Genomic DNA, 17,806 nt, shown 5'->3' on the forward strand with positions numbered 1-17,806 from the left:
AGTGACTGGCCGTGCGTCGATTCCGCGAATGCTGCTACGGCCCCCACGTAAACTTTGAGCGTGGATGGGGATCTTCCCTTATCCAACAGCTCTTGTAGGAAAGTGAGCAGATGCGCCACCCCGCATGTCCGCGGGTCCAGACCTCTGTCGGTGCACCATCCAGAGAACACCGACCATTTAGACGAGTAGAGCCTTCTCGTGGAAGGGGCTCTAGACTGCGTGATCGTGTTCATCACTCCTTCTGGCAGGGCAACGAGTACCCGTTGATCAACCATGCATGCAGAGACCAGCGCTCTGGATGGGGATGCCAGATCGTGCCGCGAGCTTGAGAGAGGAGATCTGCCCTCACCGGAATCGGCCACGGAGCTGTATGTGACGGCGCGTTCTGGACCGCTATCATTTCCAGACAGTTTGTGTGAAAACCCTTCTCCTGGTCTGACCACTGGCCAAAGGCCGGTCTGCCCTCTAACAGCGCGCCCCAACCCGAGTTGGACGCGTCTGTCGAGATGACCTTCCGATAAGAGATGGTTCCCATCATTACTCCATGCTGGTACCAATCGGCCACTAACCAGGGCTGCAGAGCTGTTATGCAGGTCTGAGTCACTCTGATTTTCTGGCCGCCAGACACCCAGGCTCGGCGAGGCGCGCGAGCGTTCAACCAGCGTTGGAGCGGGCGCATGCGCAGTAGGCCCAGCTGGAGCACCGCTGCAGCTGATGCCATACAGCCCAACATCCTTTGAAATGTTTTCAAAGGGAGAAAGCTGCCCTTCTGGAAAGATGCGGCTAGGTGGCGAACACGGCGCGCGCGCTGTGTCGATAAACGAGCCGTCATGGTCACCGAGTCCAGTTCTATTCCTAAAAAGGAAATTGACTGGCTGGGCAGTAATGAGCTCTTGGTCCAGTTGACCGTGAGACCCAAGCTTTCCAGATGACTGAGAAGCACTGTTCTGTGAGATAGTAGTTCTGTCTCTGACTGTGCCAATATCAGCCAATCGTCCAGATAGTTCATTATGCGCAGCCCCTGACTTCTCAGGGGGGCGAGCGCCGCGTCCATGCACTTTGTAAATGTACGGGGTGCTAGGGACAGGCCGAACGGCAGGACGGTGTATTGATATGCCTGACCGTCGAAGGCGAATCTCAAAAATTGCCTGTGACGGGGTACTATCTGAATCTGAAAATAGGCATCCTTCAGATCTAGAGAAATAAACCAGTCCCTCGGGCGAACGTGCGCGAGGATTTTTCTGGTCGTAAGCATTTTGAACGGTCTTTTTACAAGCACTTTGTTCAAATATCTCAGATCTAGGATAGGTCTGAAGGCTCCGTCCTTCTTGGGTACGAGAAAATATCGGCTGTAAAAGCCTGACTCGCTCAGAGAAGGCGGCACCTTTTCTATAGCCCCTTTGCACAGCAGCTTTGCTATTTCTGCGTGAAGTAGGTGTGCTACTTCCGCATTCACTATCGTCGGTCCGGGCTTGAAAGCGCGGAGGACTGCGAACGAATTGAAGTGCATAGCCCTGCTTTATTGTGCTCAACACCCATTCTGAAATCCCTGGGATAGTTTCCCACGCAGCTATGTGAGCCGCCAGGGGGCGAATGGCCTCCGGGTTCAGACCGCCGCCATTTGCGGGCTTGTGAAACTGAACCGGAGCCGAGAGCGCGGCGCGCGCGCTCTCGGTTCTGGGCAATGGCCGCTCGCTGACAGCCGAGACCGGCTGACTTATGTGAGATGTCCCGATCATAAGGGATGGGGAACATACTTTTGCCACACTTTGACGCGCGAGCAGCGCTCTGGGCGGGAGAGCTCTCTGTAAGCGTGAGCGCGCGCACGCGGGCACGAGACTTACAACTGTATCTGACGCCCCGATCATAGTAGATGGGGAGCGTTTTATTAACGCCCTGTGTTTCGTGATAACACTTAAACGCACAGGCGGGACCCGGGGGAAGGTTTGTGTTAGCAAGCGTGAGCGCTCTCTGGCGGGCACAAGACTTACGTTCATAAGCTTTTTTGATCGTGTAACAGAGCGGGCAGATAGTGGGCACAGACCTGTGGACACATTTCTTACATTCAACACTCGAGCGGCTTTTCTGCGCTTTATGAGAGTGTGCTCTGTGAGTGACACGGGATTTTGAGTGCTTATGTGTAGGGGTGAACACTGGGGCGTGGGCACATTCACTACACTTAAAACACTGACGGCGTGAGCCGGACCAGACATTATACTCTTTTTGAGATTTCTCTGGGTCGCCGTGAAAACGGCGTTTGTGTGCAGGCGAGAGGGTGAATAAACCGGCTCGTTGGCTGCTAGTTGAACCACTGCAGTAGCCTGTTCGAAGGGGACTGACAGGGAAATGAACTTTGACGGCGGTCCGGCCGCAGCGGGACACGCGCGTCTTTTCTCTCCCGCTGTTAGGAGGGCTTCGCGTGCTCAGACTTCAGCGTGAGCCTTTGCCGAGGCCCTCTGGGGGGCGGCGGTCTGCGACGGCTGTCTGAGCGCGATCTAGGGCGGCCGCCCTGACGTCGCTGCGAAGGCTGATGCTGAGGCTGTGCTGGACGCTGGGTGCTGGTTCGCACAGGAGGCTGGCTTTGTCTCTCGCGAGAGCGGCCTGTGGCGGAACTCGAGCGTCGCGGCAGGAAGAGGTTCATGGCCTGCGTGGTCTTTTGCACCATAGAGAAGCGGTCAACAATCCCGTTCACCGCTGGGCCGAAGAGACCAGTGGGGGAAAGCGGCGCGTTCAGAAAGGTGGCTCGCTCAGTTTCCCTCATATCCGCGAGCGTTAACCAGAGGTGCCTCTCCGTCACGGTTAACGCGGCCATGGCTCGTCCGATGGCCTGGGCTGCAGCTTTGGTGGCGCGGAGAGAAAGATCCGTCGCGCTTCTCAAATCCGTAACCGCAGCTGGGTCCCGGCCCTTCTCATCCCATTCACGGAGGAGGTCGGCTTGCAGGATCTGAAGCACAGCCATCGAGTGTAGAGCAGACGCGGCCTGGCCGGAGGCGGCATAAGCGCGGCCGACCAAGGCGGAAGTGGCTCTGCAGGCTTTAGACGGGAGGGCTGACCGTGACCGCCATCTCGCGGAGGGCGGGCAAAGGTGCGCTGCGACCGCCTCTTCCACAGGGGGAATCGCTGTGTACCCTTTCTCGGCGGCGCCGTCCACTCGGGAGAGCGACGCGGAGGCCTGTGACTGAAGTCTAGCCGAAAAAGGCGAATTCCACGACTTCGTCAGCTCCGCATGAAGTTCCGGCAGGAATGGAGCGGGCCTGGTTTCTGAAACTGCGCGGCGGCGACTTTGAAGGAAGCAGCCGTCGAGCCTGTTCGGCGCGGGTTCCTTCGGCAGCGACCACTCGAGCCCGAGACGGTCGACAGCTTGCGTCAGCAGGCGCATAAGTTCCGCGTCAGCTCCAGCGCGGGTACGGGCGGATTCCTGGATTGACGAGGAGGCGGTGTGAAGCGAACATTCCTCGCTGTCTGATGCCAGGATAGAGCAGCAGTCTTTTGTGGCGTGTCCCACGGACTCATCCTCCGAAGTGACGGCAGTGAGGCTCGCAAGCGGCAGCTGCGCGTCAGTGAGGAGAGGTGGGGAAGGCGAGAGCGAGGCTCGAGGGAGGTTCTCCGGCGAGCGCGTCGCTGTGGCCACAGGTTCCGGCTGTCTCAGGGAACGGCGCTTCTTTCTGCGCGGTCCCACAGGAGGCGGAGTGACTGCTGTGGTGTTGAACGCTTCGAGTCGAGCCCGCAGGGTCGACAGCGGAAGCTCCTCACAGAGCTCGCAGCCCCCGGACGCGAGGGCGAGCTCTGCGTGTTCCAGGCCCAGGCAGAGAGCGCAGATCAGGTGGCGGTCTCCGCCGCTGAGCGGGGCTTTACACGAGCCGCAGGAAGTGCGAGGCATCTTTAAAAAGACGCTCGCTGCTCTTTTAGAATGATTTGCAAAAAAGGATACGTCGCCGGATAGCGTAGCTCGCACGGATGGCTGAAGGTGGCGAAGACGGCCGGCTTCCTCAGCGCTGTCCTAAGCTGGCTGTTCGCTGTTCGACGGCGGCGGTGGCTTCTCTCAAATCCAGCGATGCGAAGAGCTCGCTGAAGAGTCGAAAAATCAGAGAATTCAGCCTACAGCCCCTATTTTATACGCTAAGCCACGCCTATCTGGTGGGCTGTGACGCTATAAAGGCGCGGGCGCCCTTCATTGGGCGTGACGTCACGCCGGGCGCACTGGTAGGCTGCAGCAGTTGCCCGCAGGGCAGCCAATGAGCACGCGAGATGGCCTGCTCTAGGTCTGCTAGCTGCTGCACTGCGTTGACAAGTTATACAAAATTAAGGATAATTTTTTGGCTTCAGTATCTCGAGAAGATGAATCTTTCCCGTAGCGTAAGCTAAACTTACGCAATACGAGAGAACCTCTCGTAAGAGAACTGTCTACGTTATGCATTCCAGAAATGTACATTAATTTAAAATGTAAAAATGTATTAATTTAAACAATGTAATAATTTAAGCCAGAAACAATGATCTCATTGACGTGATGAACACTTGTTTGTTAACAAATGATTATGACATTTAGAAAAATTTAGCATTGGTACGTGTTGATTTCTGAAGGATCATGTGACACTGAAGACTGGAGTAATGATGCTGAAAATTCAGCTTTGATCACAGGAATAAATTACACTTTATTATATATTCACATAGAAAACAGCTGATTTACATTATAATAATATTTCACTGTTTTTACTGTATTTTTGATTAAATAAACACAGCTTTAGTGAACAGAAGAGACTTTCAGAGACATAATTATTCAAGACGCTTGATCAGTAATGTAAACCTTGTCAAAATGATTCTAGTTCGTATGGATCCGCGGAAACGACTAAATATTCTGTATTATGAATTTTTAAGGCCAGACAAGTAATTTATTGAGAAAGACTATACGCCTGCAAACATATATATTCAAACACACATATCTATAGACTAAACACGTGATACGCATGTGTGCGCCGTCACCGTTTCACAGATTCACGTTTGTGAAGTTTACACAGAGATGATCACGCTTTTAAAAACTTGCACTTGGATCCTGTTTCAGAGTGTGTGTTCTCGAGCTCAAACACTGTTGTGTGTGAATGAACGTCCAGAACACATTAAAAGTGTGTTTTCTGTTAGAACGGTGTGTGTTAGCGGCCGCTAAGTTAATAACTAATGATCTTTACAACGGAAGTGAATCAATCAAAACTAACTTTATCTGGACAATAACTTTATTCTAGATCTGCTGTAAAGCCTAAACAATCTCTGTTACTGTAATCTCCTATTATCACTGTAAAGCTGCTGTGAAACTCTATTGTTAAAGACGTGACTACGTTCTGCTGTAATGTGATAAAACTGCTTGTTTTCAAACTTTTGTTTTATTAACAGAAACTGTTAATATTGAGGTTTCGAGAACAGCAGGATCTTTAATAAAACAACAGTATTTTCATAGGTTTTATCATCACACTGCTTCCCTCCGCATAAGTTTATGATTCTTCATCATCTTTTTGTTCATCATAATAATATTTCACTGTTTTTACAGTTTTTATATCAAATAAATGCAGTTTTGGTGAGCAGAAGAGACTCCTTCAGACACATTAAAAATCATAATTATTCCATATTTTAGATCAGTAATGTATGCGCTTCATATGTTTGATTTGATTTATTAGACAAATAAAGAAGTGAAATACACTCATTTGTCAAGGATAACACAATAAAGTTAAAACTGCACTCATAGTGACTGGTTACTTTGGCATTGCATACTATTATAAACACAAAAATACAATAGTTTTCACATGTACAAATTTCACAATCACATTTAAACATCCACACAATACACTAATACAAATTCATCACTAAAATAACCTATCTCTAATAACCAACTTTAATCATTCGCACTTTAATCAACCATATCACACCGTGTCCTAACTACACGCGATAATAGCGTCTTTTCCATGTTAATCAGAGTTTTTGTGCTAACCAGCCGCGACGGCGTCGATTCTATTTTAGAAACGGTTTCTATGTTTCTGCGACGTCGCGCTGGAACAACAAACACAAAGTGTGGCGATGATGATCTCAGGGACTGTTTATGTGCTTTATTTAATGTTAAAAGCGTGTAATGTGACTCTGAATATCATTTAGTGCTCCAGCTTTGTAGCCGTTGAAGCAACGATGGATAATTCACCTCAGATCTAGAAATTAAACAAATGGAAACAAGAACGCTCAAACTGTGAACAAACAAGTGTATTCTTTAACAAAAATTGTTTTAGTAACTCAGTATGTATTTGTAATTATGTTTAAATATGTTTAAAATGTGTAATATTTGTGAACTTGATTATGTACTTTTTCCATTTTCCATTTTTCATGCACTTACAGTGATACTCCGCCCACTTACAGTGATACTCCGCCCACTTACCACGAGACTCCGCCCACACACTGTTCTGATTGGCTGTGGGTTTTGATTGATTTTAACGCATCTCGCAGTCGCGTCCCGTCTAGTGTGAACAGACTAATTATTTGTCGCTGGAAACGTATCGCATCGCGTCTGGTTAGGACACGGTTTTCAAAACACTTTTGATAGGCAACGAATTCCACAATTGAGGCCCTGAGAGCTCAAAAGACCCACGACCAAACATGGTTTTAAACGGTATGATGTAATATCCACATGTCGGTCGCTCTCTGACCCGCAGAGCTGTCGGTGAACACGGTGTCGTTTGCGAAGAGCTCCGCGATGCTGGGGAACTCCGAGGATCACACGGCTCTGTCTCGAGCGCTGTCTCAGCTGGCCGAGGTGGAGGAGAAGATCGACACACTGCACCAGGATCAGGCTTGCAACGACTTCTTCATGTTCTCCGAGCTGCTGGGAGATTACGTGCGGCTCATCACCGCCGTCAAAGTGAGCGCAGAAACACTGCACTTATCAAACTACTTCTGCATCATATAGCAGATTAGCAGATGCACTTTTATGAAGGATAGATGCACTTTTATGAAGGATAGATGCACTTTTATGATGGACAGATGCACTTTTATGAAGGATAGATGCACTTTTATGATGGATAGATGCACTTTTATGATGGACAGATGCACTTTTATGATGGACAGATGCACTTTTATGATGGACAGATGCACTTTTATGATGGACAGATGCACTTTTATGAAGGATAGATGCACTTTTATGATGGATAGATGCACTTTTATGAAGGATAGATGCACTTTTATGATGGATAGATGCACTTTTATGATGGACAGATGCACTTTTATGATGGACAGATGCACTTTTATGATGGACAGATGCACTTTTATGATGGACAGATGCACTTTTATGATGGACAGATGCACTTTTATGAAGGATAGATGCACTTTTATGATGGATAGATGCACTTTTATGATGGATAGATGCACTTTTATGATGGACAGATGCACTTTTATGATGGACAGATGCACTTTTATGATGGACAGATGCACTTTTATGATGGACAGATGCACTTTTATGATGGACAGATGCACTTTTTTGATGGACAGATGCACTTTTATGATGGACAGATGCACTTTTATGAAGGATAGATGCACTTTTATGATGGACAGATGCATTTTTATGAAGGATAGATGCACTTTTATGATGGACAGATGCACTTTTATGAAGGATAGATGCACTTTTATGATGGACAGATGCACTTTTATGATGGACAGATGCACTTTTATGATGGACAGATGCACTTTTATGATGGACAGATGCACTTTTATGATGGACAGATGCACTTTTATGATGGACAGATGCACTTTTATGATGGACAGATGCACTTTTTTGATGGACAGATGCACTTTTATGATGGACAGATGCACTTTTATGATGGACAGATGCACTTTTATGATGGACAGATGCACTTTTATGATGGACAGATGCACTTTTATGATGGACAGATGCACTTTTTTGATGGACAGATGCACTTTTATGATGGACAGATGCACTTTTATGAAGGATAGATGCACTTTTATGATGGACAGATGCATTTTTATGAAGGATAGATGCACTTTTATGATGGACAGATGCACTTTTATGATGGATAGATGCACTTTTATGATGGACAGATGCACTTTTATGATGGACAGATGCACTTTTATGATGGACAGATGCACTTTTATGATGGACAGATGCACTTTTATGATGGACAGATGCACTTTTATGATGGACAGATGCACTTTTATGATGGACAGATGCACTTTTTTGATGGACAGATGCACTTTTATGATGGACAGATGCACTTTTATGAAGGATAGATGCACTTTTATGATGGATAGATGCACTTTTATGATGGATAGATGCACTTTTATGATGGACAGATGCACTTTTATGAAGGACAGATGCACTTTTATGATGGACAGATGCACTTTTATGATGGACAGATGCACTTTTATGAAGGATAGATGCACTTTTATGATGGATAGATGCACTTTTATGATGGATAGATGCACTTTTATGATGGACAGATGCACTTTTATGATGGACAGATGCACTTTTTTGATGGACAGATGCACTTTTATGATGGACAGATGCACTTTTATGAAGGATAGATGCACTTTTATGAAGGATAGATGCACTTTTATGATGGATAGATGCACTTTTATGATGGATAGATGCACTTTTATGATGGACAGATGCACTTTTATGAAGGACAGATGCACTTTTATGATGGATAGATGCACTTTTATGATGGACAGATGCACTTTTATGAAGGATAGATGCACTTTTATGATGGATAGATGCACTTTTATGATGGATAGATGCACTTTTATGATGGACAGATGCACTTTTATGATGGACAGATGCACTTTTTTGATGGACAGATGCACTTTTATGATGGACAGATGCACTTTTATGATGGGCAGATGCACTTTTATGATGGACAGATGCACTTTTATGAAGGATAGATGCACTTTTATGATGGACAGATGCACTTTTATGATGGGCAGATGCACTTTTATGATGGACAGATGCACTTTTATGAAGGATAGATGCACTTTTATGATGGATAGATGCACTTTTATGATGGATAGATGCACTTTTATGATGGATAGATGCACTTTTATGATGGGCAGATGCACTTTTATGATGGATAGATGCACTTTTATGATGGATAGATGCACTTTTATGATGGATAGATGCACTTTTTTGATGGACAGATGCACTTTTATGATGGACAGATGCACTTTTATGATGGATAGATGCACTTTTATGATGGATAGATGCACTTTTATGATGGATAGATGCACTTTTATGATGGGCAGATGCACTTTTATGATGGACAGATGCACTTTTATGAAGGATAGATGCACTTTTATGATGGACAGATGCACTTTTATGAAGGATAGATGCACTTTTATGATGGATAGATGCACTTTTATGATGGACAGATGCACTTTTATAATAGATAGATGCACTTTTATGATGGATAGATGCACTTTTATGATGGATAGATGCACTTTTATGATGGACAGATGCACTTTTATAATAGATAGATGCACTTTTATGATGGGTAGATGCACTTTTATGATGGACAGATGCACTTTTATGATGGACAGATGCACTTTAAAGATGGATAGATGCACTTTTATGATGGACAGATGCACTTTTATGATGGATAGATGCACTTTTATGATGGATAGATGCACTTTTATGATGGACAGATGCACTTTTATGATGGATAGATGCACTTTTATGATGGATAGATGCACTTTTATGATGGATAGATGCACTTTTATGATGGATAGATGCACTTTTATGATGGACAGATGCACTTTTATGATGGACAGATGCACTTTTATGATGGATAGATGCACTTTTATGATGGATAGATGCACTTTTATGATGGACAGATGCACTTTTATGATGGATAGATGCACTTTTATGATGGATAGATGCACTTTTATGATGGATAGATGCACTTTTATGATGGATAGATGCACTTTTATGATGGATAGATGCACTTTTATGATGGACAGATGCACTTTTATGATGGACAGATGCACTTTTATGATGGACAGATGCACTTTTATGATGGATAGATGCACTTTTATGATGGATAGATGCACTTTTATGATGGACAGATGCACTTTTATGATGGATAGATGCACTTTTATGATGGATAGATGCACTTTTATGAACTTCAAAATAGAAACTGCCATTCACTCTCATTATAAAACTCTCATTACCAGGAAATTTTTGAATATAACTCTGATTGTATTCGTCTGAAAGAAGAATGTCATATACACCTAGGATGACTTCAGGGAGAGTAAATCATGGGCTAATTTTCATTTTTGGTGAACTATCCCTTTAAGCTGCTTGAATTTGACTTTTTAAAATGTTAGTCTTGAAAACCCCTTGAAACAGCCAATATGTGCAGCTCATCACCGCCGTCACAGTGAGTGTAGAAACAAACAAGATCTGGAATTCTGTGTTATTTCAGTTCTTAAACTACTTGCATCATATAGTGACATACAGATGTAAAGTCACTCATTCAGGGTTTGTACTGTACACGGTGCTTAAAGTGCTTGAAGTGCTCGAATTCGACTTTGCTTGGCGTCTGGTTTGTCTCACGGCTGGTCATGTGACGCTTCATGTGTCTGCAGGGCGTGTTCGACCAGCGAATGAAAACATGGGGCAAATGGCAGGAGGCGGAGCTGATGCTTCAGCGGAAGAGAGAAGCCGAAGCCAAACTGCAGTACGCCAACAAACCCGACAAACTCCAGCAGGCCAAAGACGAGATCAAGGAGGTACGAACATGCACAGAAATATGACCTCAGATATGCATGATTGATGTTATTGACACGATCGGCCGCAAGCTGTGTCTGATTAACGGATTGTTCATGAGCTTGTGTGTAAAAATGCGTCCCAATTCAAACACTTATGCACTATGACATTTTTATTTTTTGCCAAAAACCAAAATAAAAGTTCTGAAAACTATCGGCAAAAAGCCTGCCAAAATAAAAGTTCTGAAAACTATCGGCAAAAAGCCTGCCAAAATAAAAGTTCTGAAAACTATCGGTAAAAAGCCTGCCAAAATAAAAGTTCTGAAAACTATCGGTAAAAAGCCTGCCAAAACAAAAGTTCTGAAAACTATTGGTAAAAAGCCTGCCAAAATAAAAGTTCTGAAAACTATCGGCAAAAAGCCTGCCAAAATAAAAGTTCTGAAAACTATCGGTAAAAAGCCTGCCAAAATAAAAGTTCTGAAAACTATCGGTAAAAAGCCTGTCAAAATAAAAGTTCTGAAAACTATCGGTAAAAAGCCTGCCAAAATAAAAGTTCTGAAAACTATCGGTAAAAAGCCTGCCAAAATAAAAGTTCTGAAAACTATCGTCAAAAAGCCTGCCAAAATAAAAGTTCTGAAAACTATCGTCAAAAAGCCTGCCAAAATAAAAGTTCTGAAAACTTTCGGTAAAAAGCCTGCCAAAATAAAAGTTCTGAAAACTATCGTCAAAAAGCCTGCCAAAATAAAAGTTCTGAAAACTATCGGTAAAAAGCCTGCCAAAATAAAAGTTCTGAAAACTATCGGTAAAAAGCCTGCCAAAATAAAAGTTCTGAAAACTATCGTCAAAAAGCCTGCCAAAATAAAAGTTCTGAAAACTATCGGTAAAAAGCCTGCCAAAATAAAAGTTCTGAAAACTATCGGTAAAAAGCCTGTCAAAATAAAAGTTCTGAAAACTATCGGTAAAAAGCCTGCCAAAATAAAAGTTCTGAAAACTATCGGTAAAAAGCCTGCCAAAATAAAAGTTCTGAAAACTATCGTCAAAAAGCCTGCCAAAATAAAAGTTCTGAAAACTATCGTCAAAAAGCCTGCCAAAATAAAAGTTCTGAAAACTTTCGGTAAAAAGCCTGCCAAAATAAAAGTTCGCTTTAACTTGAAGTTGTGACAGAAATATTTTACTATTGTTTATTACAATGTTCCTCTCAAAGTAGTAATAACAACAATAATAATACAGTATTATAATTAAGGTAATATCATTCAGCCAAAATATTTTTTGAGTCTTAATTTACAAAGTATAGTACTTACTTACAAAGTCTGTTGTACAGCACCTTATTTGACAAATACAAATCTTTTGTTGTAAATTTGATTACATTTTTAATATAGATTTTTGAATTATTTTTATATTTAAAATTTTATTAGACACCATTTTAAATGATAAATTAAGAAATGTTATTGGTCATTTGCATATTCATAGAACCGTGTATACTAAATGAGGCAAGGGTGTCGAGTTACATTCAAGCTATTTTAAGATATGAAGAATTTTTCTTTTTCAATGAAAAAACATTTAAATATGTAATTTTGGTGATCAAAGATGAGTTTTAAAGGATACAATTATTGACTATAGGGGGACTTTAAATTCATGAAATTAATTTAAAAGTCTAAAAAAACTATATTAAAAATAAGTTGCAAATATTGTGTTAAATTCCAGCAAGAAAAGGTTCAGTGGATGATGCACTTAATTAACAACAAAAGAAGTCTGGAATGTTGCAGCTTTAATTAAATAGCCAAAGTGGATAACAAAATAGACCTCACACAGTAGCTGGTTCCCTACATAGTGCGTAAAGCGTCATTTCAAGGGTCTTTTATTGTCATTCCATACACATTTTTACATGAAGGAATGAATCGAAGTACTAAAGTCTGGCCAAAACACAAGATAAAAACATTAACCAATAAAAACATTAGAAACTAGGGTGTATGTCTAAGCAGCTTCATCAATAAATAGCATTATAGCAATAAAAAAACTAGAATGGACAATGTAAGAATAAAAACAATGCAATAATTAGTAATTAATTAGTCCAATATTATGGCACATAAAATATCTAAATGATACTGTTATTAAAAAAAAACATCAAAATGATATTATTGCACCTATTATTGCTATATATTTGGGACACAGCTTGAGTTTGTGAGCAGCGCCGGGGATGATGGGAATTATCCAGCATGTTTATTTCCCTTCCCTCCCTTCGGTTCATTCATATCTCTACTGTTCCTTCAAACCACCGACAGCTGCAAGAGTTCATGACAGTTATTGATTTTTTTAAGCATGAAACATTTTCAGCCTCTTTAATTTCTGCATTTTCCCCGTCACGCCCCACGAAGGAGATCGAGGAGGTAGGACTGTTGCTTTGATTTGATTTGCTGTCTTCATCATCACGCCTGCTCTTTTACACTCTTCATGGCACTTATATTTGCATTATGCAGATCAAAGCCTAATTATGGATTCATCAGACGCTCACGACATGCTTACAAACACACATCATCTCTCACTTTAACAGCTGAGTTGTGCTTTTATTGTACATTGGCTGATGTCTTGTGTTGGTTATTTGTAGTTGTTAATGCAGGATTCATTATAGATCATCGCTCTCATCCCATAAATGATAATCATGCGCTCACTAGATCTTCTGACCTGGCGTGACTTTGTTTATTCTGCTTGAGACGGACCGTTTTTTCAGCTCTTATTCCTAAAGCATGTCTCGTGTGTGTGTGTGTGTGTGTGTGTGTGTGTGTGTGTGTTCAGTGGGAAGGGAAAGTGCAGCAGGGTGAAAGAGATTTTGAGCAGATCTCTAAAGTCATCCGGCGAGAGGTTGGCAGATTCGAGGTGAGTTCAGCCGTCAGTGTGTGTTTAAAACCCAACGCTTGTTTCTCTGACCGAGTGTCTTTTTCTCCTCACAGAAAGACAGAGTGAAGGATTTCAAAGTCGTCATCGTTAAATATCTGGAGTCACTCGTTCACACACAACAGCAGGTGTGTGTTGAAGCCTCGAGCTGTGCTGGAAATACTGCTTATAAATCTCCGCTCTCTATCATTTTCTTTCATTAGCTAAACCTGTGCTAATTAAATGAATGAGCAAAGGCAGGAAGTTTTAGTCCAATGAAACCACAGTAACTGCATTCTTACACTGTGTCCTGACCAGATAAACCGCGTCTTTTCCACGTTAATCAGAGTTTTAACTTAACTACGTGACGATTCGATTTTAGACACGGTTGTATTTCTGCGATGCCGTGGCTGGAACAGCAACATACAAAGTGTGACAATGATAATATCAGCTACTGATTATAGCTATAGTTCTAGTTATAGCTACTGACCTTTATAGCCTCTTCTGATTGGCTGATTTTTTATTGATTTGGTTGCGAGTGCAGTGCGCTTGCAGAGAGACTCCGCCCACACGCTCTTCTGATTGGCTGATTTTTTTTTATTGATTTGGTTGCGAGTGCAGTGCGCTTGCAGAGAGACTCCGCCCACACGCTCTTCTGATTGGCTGATTTTTTTTATTGATTTGGTTGCGAGTGCAGTCCCCTTGCAGAGAGACTCCGCCCACACGCTCTTCTGATTGGTTGTGACTTTTTATTTAGTCACATCTCAGAAAACTGCTTGTTACTGGAATTTTACGTCTGGTTAAGACAGTGTTAGAATAAAAGTTTAATGTGGTTCTATATTGAACTCTAGGGTTCTTGACTCAATTTTGAAGAACCCTTTATGCCAAAAAATGTTCTATATAAGGAGAAATGTCTTAAATGATTGCATAATACTTTCATGTTTAATGGGTTATTTCAATTCTTTCTAGTAATAAAGTATGTTTATGAGCTGCTTAATTCATAAAATTGAATCAGAATAAAATGAATTAAAACTTAATTAATTAATTAAAGCTATATCCTGAACATTTTCACATAGAAAATATACATATAGAACCTTTTGTCGGATTTTCGGTGTAAAGTAAATCCTCTCCGGGTCAAAGTGACCTAAACACAACATGAGTGTTAATGGTCAACCAATCAGAGTAAAGAACCGTGTTCATGTTGTTTCTTTTGTCTGTGTGTTTCAGCTAATAAAGTATTGGGAGGCGTTCTTACCCGAAGCCAAAGCGATCGCGTAACTGGACGTCCCTCAGCTCCTCTTCTTTATTTTCCAGGAATGATCCTGCTAGGAAAGGCTGCACAGACTTAATTCACCTCTAATGATAGCACTACAATAATAAAAAAGCATCTCAATCTCTTCATCCTTTGTTTGGTGTGTAAAGATCAGCGCTGTCGTTTCTTCACTCAGATGATCCTGAGGCTCGGATGAATGTGGCGTTAGGCAATGATCCGGCAGGGGAAGGCCTTCTGCTTTCTGTTCTCCAGCATCTCGTATGTACAGAATATGAAGCATTATTCTCTTGATCAGTATTTAAGAGTATGAATATTAATCGCTGAGGCTTACGACGGCGCGTGCGCTCTGGACTCGTGTCCACGTATGCTATATACATATGTATATTTTTTTATTTTGCTTTGTAGCCTGAAATTTTTGAACGTTTCAGTTGATTCATTGTAACAGATTTTTTAATCACAAGTATTTTTTACTGTGCAACAATATCTGAACCTTAATAAAGGAATGAATCTGTATCAGAACTCGACGTCATGTTTTTGGCTATAGTGAATATATTTTATAGTGTATTTTTTATATGAAAGGTTGTTTCTTTCATGGAACAAAAAATAAAAAATATTTCAAAATTTTCACTTTTTTTCTCACTATTGCAAGTTTATATCTGAAAATTCAAGATTTTCTCGCAATTGCAAGTTTATATTCCACAATTCTGACTTTTTTATCGCAATTTCAAGTTTTTATCCCACAATTCTGACTTTTTCTCACTATTGCAAGGTTTTATCCCACAATTCTGACCTTTTCTCGCAATAGCAAGGTTTTATCCCACAATTCTGACCTTTTCTCGCAATAGCAAGTTTTTATCCCACAATTCTGACTTTTTCTCACTATTGCAAGTTTTTATCCCACAATTCTGACCTTTTCTCGCAATAGCAAGTTTTTATCCCACAATTCTGACTTTATCTCACTATTGCAAGTTTTTATCCCACAATTCTGACCTTTTCTCGCAATTGCAAGTTTTTATCCCACAATTCTGACTTTTCTCGCAATTGCAAGTTTTTATACCACAATTCTGACTTTTTCTCACTATTTGCAAGTTTTTATCCCACAATTCTGACTTTTTCTCACTATTGCAAGTTTTTATCCCACAATTCTGACTTTTTCTCACTATTGCAAGTTTTTATCCCACAATTCTGACCTTTTCTCACTATTGCAAGTTTTTATCCCACAATTCTGACCTTTTCTCGCAATAGCAAGTTTTTATCCCACAATTCTGACCTTTTCTCACTATTGCAAGTTTTTATCCCACAATTCTGACCTTTTCTCACTATTGCAAGTTTTTATCCCACAATTCTGACCTTTTCTCGCAATAGCAAGTTTTTATCCCACAATTCTGACCTTTTCTCACTATTGCAAGTTTTTATCCCACAATTCTGACCTTTTCTCACTATTGCAAGTTTTTATCCCACAATTCTGACTTTTTCTCGGAATAGCAAGTTTTTATCCCACAATTCTGACCTTTTCTCGCAATTGCAAGTTTTTATCCCACAATTCTGACCTTTTCTCACTATTGCAAGTTTTTATCCCACAATTCTGACCTTTTCTCACAATTGCAAGTTTATATCCCACAATGCAGGTGTTTTCTCGCAACTGGGAGTTTATATCCAACAATTCTGAGTTTTTTCTTGTATTTGCGAGAAATAAACGTTTAACTTTTCTATTTCAAAACAAGCTTCCATATCACTCCTGATTGGCTTCAACTAAACATGTATTTTTTGGTCTCTTTCAGAAAGAAAAGAGCTTGTTTCTTAAGAAATGTTCATTTAGCTCTGACTTTTTCAGAGGAAGCAGAAGCAGCAGTCGATCTTGTGAAGTGTCTTCAGGATGTCACATCGCTGCTTAAACTCACTTAAACAGAGAAATAAAAGAAACCGTGTTCTTGACAGGCCCGCCGAGCATCTCAGCGCTCTGCATATACGTCAAAAACCCCAGCGCCCATCCTGGGCTCGGCCCGACATATTGGCAAGCTGTCATGGCGCCGTCGCATTATGAGCTGCATCTTTGAAGAAGATGATTATGAAGGCTGTCTGTGTGCGTCTGTAGGGCAGATCCATTACTCTTCTGAATGTCTGATGCTTTACTGGCAGGTGTTTCTGATAGTGGAGGTGAGTGTCGGTCTGTGGGCGATTCCCACCAAAATATGGGAGCAAAAAACATTTTGCATAAAGAAAATTAATCCTATTTTTATGGTCATTAAGGGTTGTTGCACATTGACATGGTGTTCTTGGACCTTAAGCATATTTGCCCACCAATTTCACATGTTTGTGTAATACTGATAGGAGACACGAAGGTAAATATATATTCTACAATTGCGAGTTTATATTCCACAATTCAGGCGTTTTCTCGCAATTGTGAGTTTATATCCCACAATTCAGGTGTTTTCTCGCAATTGAGAGTTTATATCCCACAATTCAGGCGTTTTCTCGCAATTGTGAGTTTATATCCCACAATTCAGGCGTTTTCTCGCAATTGTGAGATTATATCCCACAATTCAGGCGTTTTCTCGCAATTGAGAGATTATATCCCACAATTCAGGCGTTTTCTCGCAATTGTGAGTTTATATCCCACAATTCAGGTGTTTTCTCGCAATTGAGAGTTTATATCCCACAATTCAGGCGTTTTCTCGCAATTGTGAGTTTATATCCCACAATTCAGGTGTTTTCTCGCAATTGAGAGTTTATATCCCACAATTCAGGCGTTTTCTCGCAATTGAGAGTTTATATTCCACAATTCAGGCGTTTTCTCGCAATTGTGAGTTTATATCCCACAATTCAGGTGTTTTCTCGCAATTGAGAGTTTATATCCCACAATTCAGGCGTTTTCTCGCAATTGAGAGTTTATATTCCACAATTCAGGCGTTTTCTCGC

General features: G+C 41.8%; 1 protein-coding gene across 1 annotated transcript in view; it reads left to right on the plus strand.

Annotated features, from left to right (window-relative positions):
* The window catches only part of snx2 (sorting nexin 2), a 31,108-nt gene extending 15,702 nt beyond the window's left edge, over positions 1-15,406 (plus strand). Inside the window, exons 11-15 of the mRNA XM_077217568.1 lie at positions 6,687-6,892; positions 10,624-10,767; positions 13,537-13,617; positions 13,692-13,763; positions 14,842-15,406. Of these exons, the coding sequence (XP_077073683.1) occupies positions 6,687-6,892; positions 10,624-10,767; positions 13,537-13,617; positions 13,692-13,763; positions 14,842-14,892 (554 nt within the window). The 3' untranslated portion in view covers positions 14,893-15,406. The remainder of the gene's footprint in view (positions 1-6,686; positions 6,893-10,623; positions 10,768-13,536; positions 13,618-13,691; positions 13,764-14,841) is intronic.
* The last annotated feature ends 2,400 nt before the right edge of the window (positions 15,407-17,806 follow it).

The sequence above is a fragment of the Siphateles boraxobius genome, unplaced genomic scaffold (genome assembly GCF_051911475.1).
Source record: "Siphateles boraxobius isolate OS27281-9 unplaced genomic scaffold, OSU_SipBor_1 74, whole genome shotgun sequence".
NCBI lineage: Eukaryota > Metazoa > Chordata > Actinopteri > Cypriniformes > Leuciscidae > Siphateles > Siphateles boraxobius.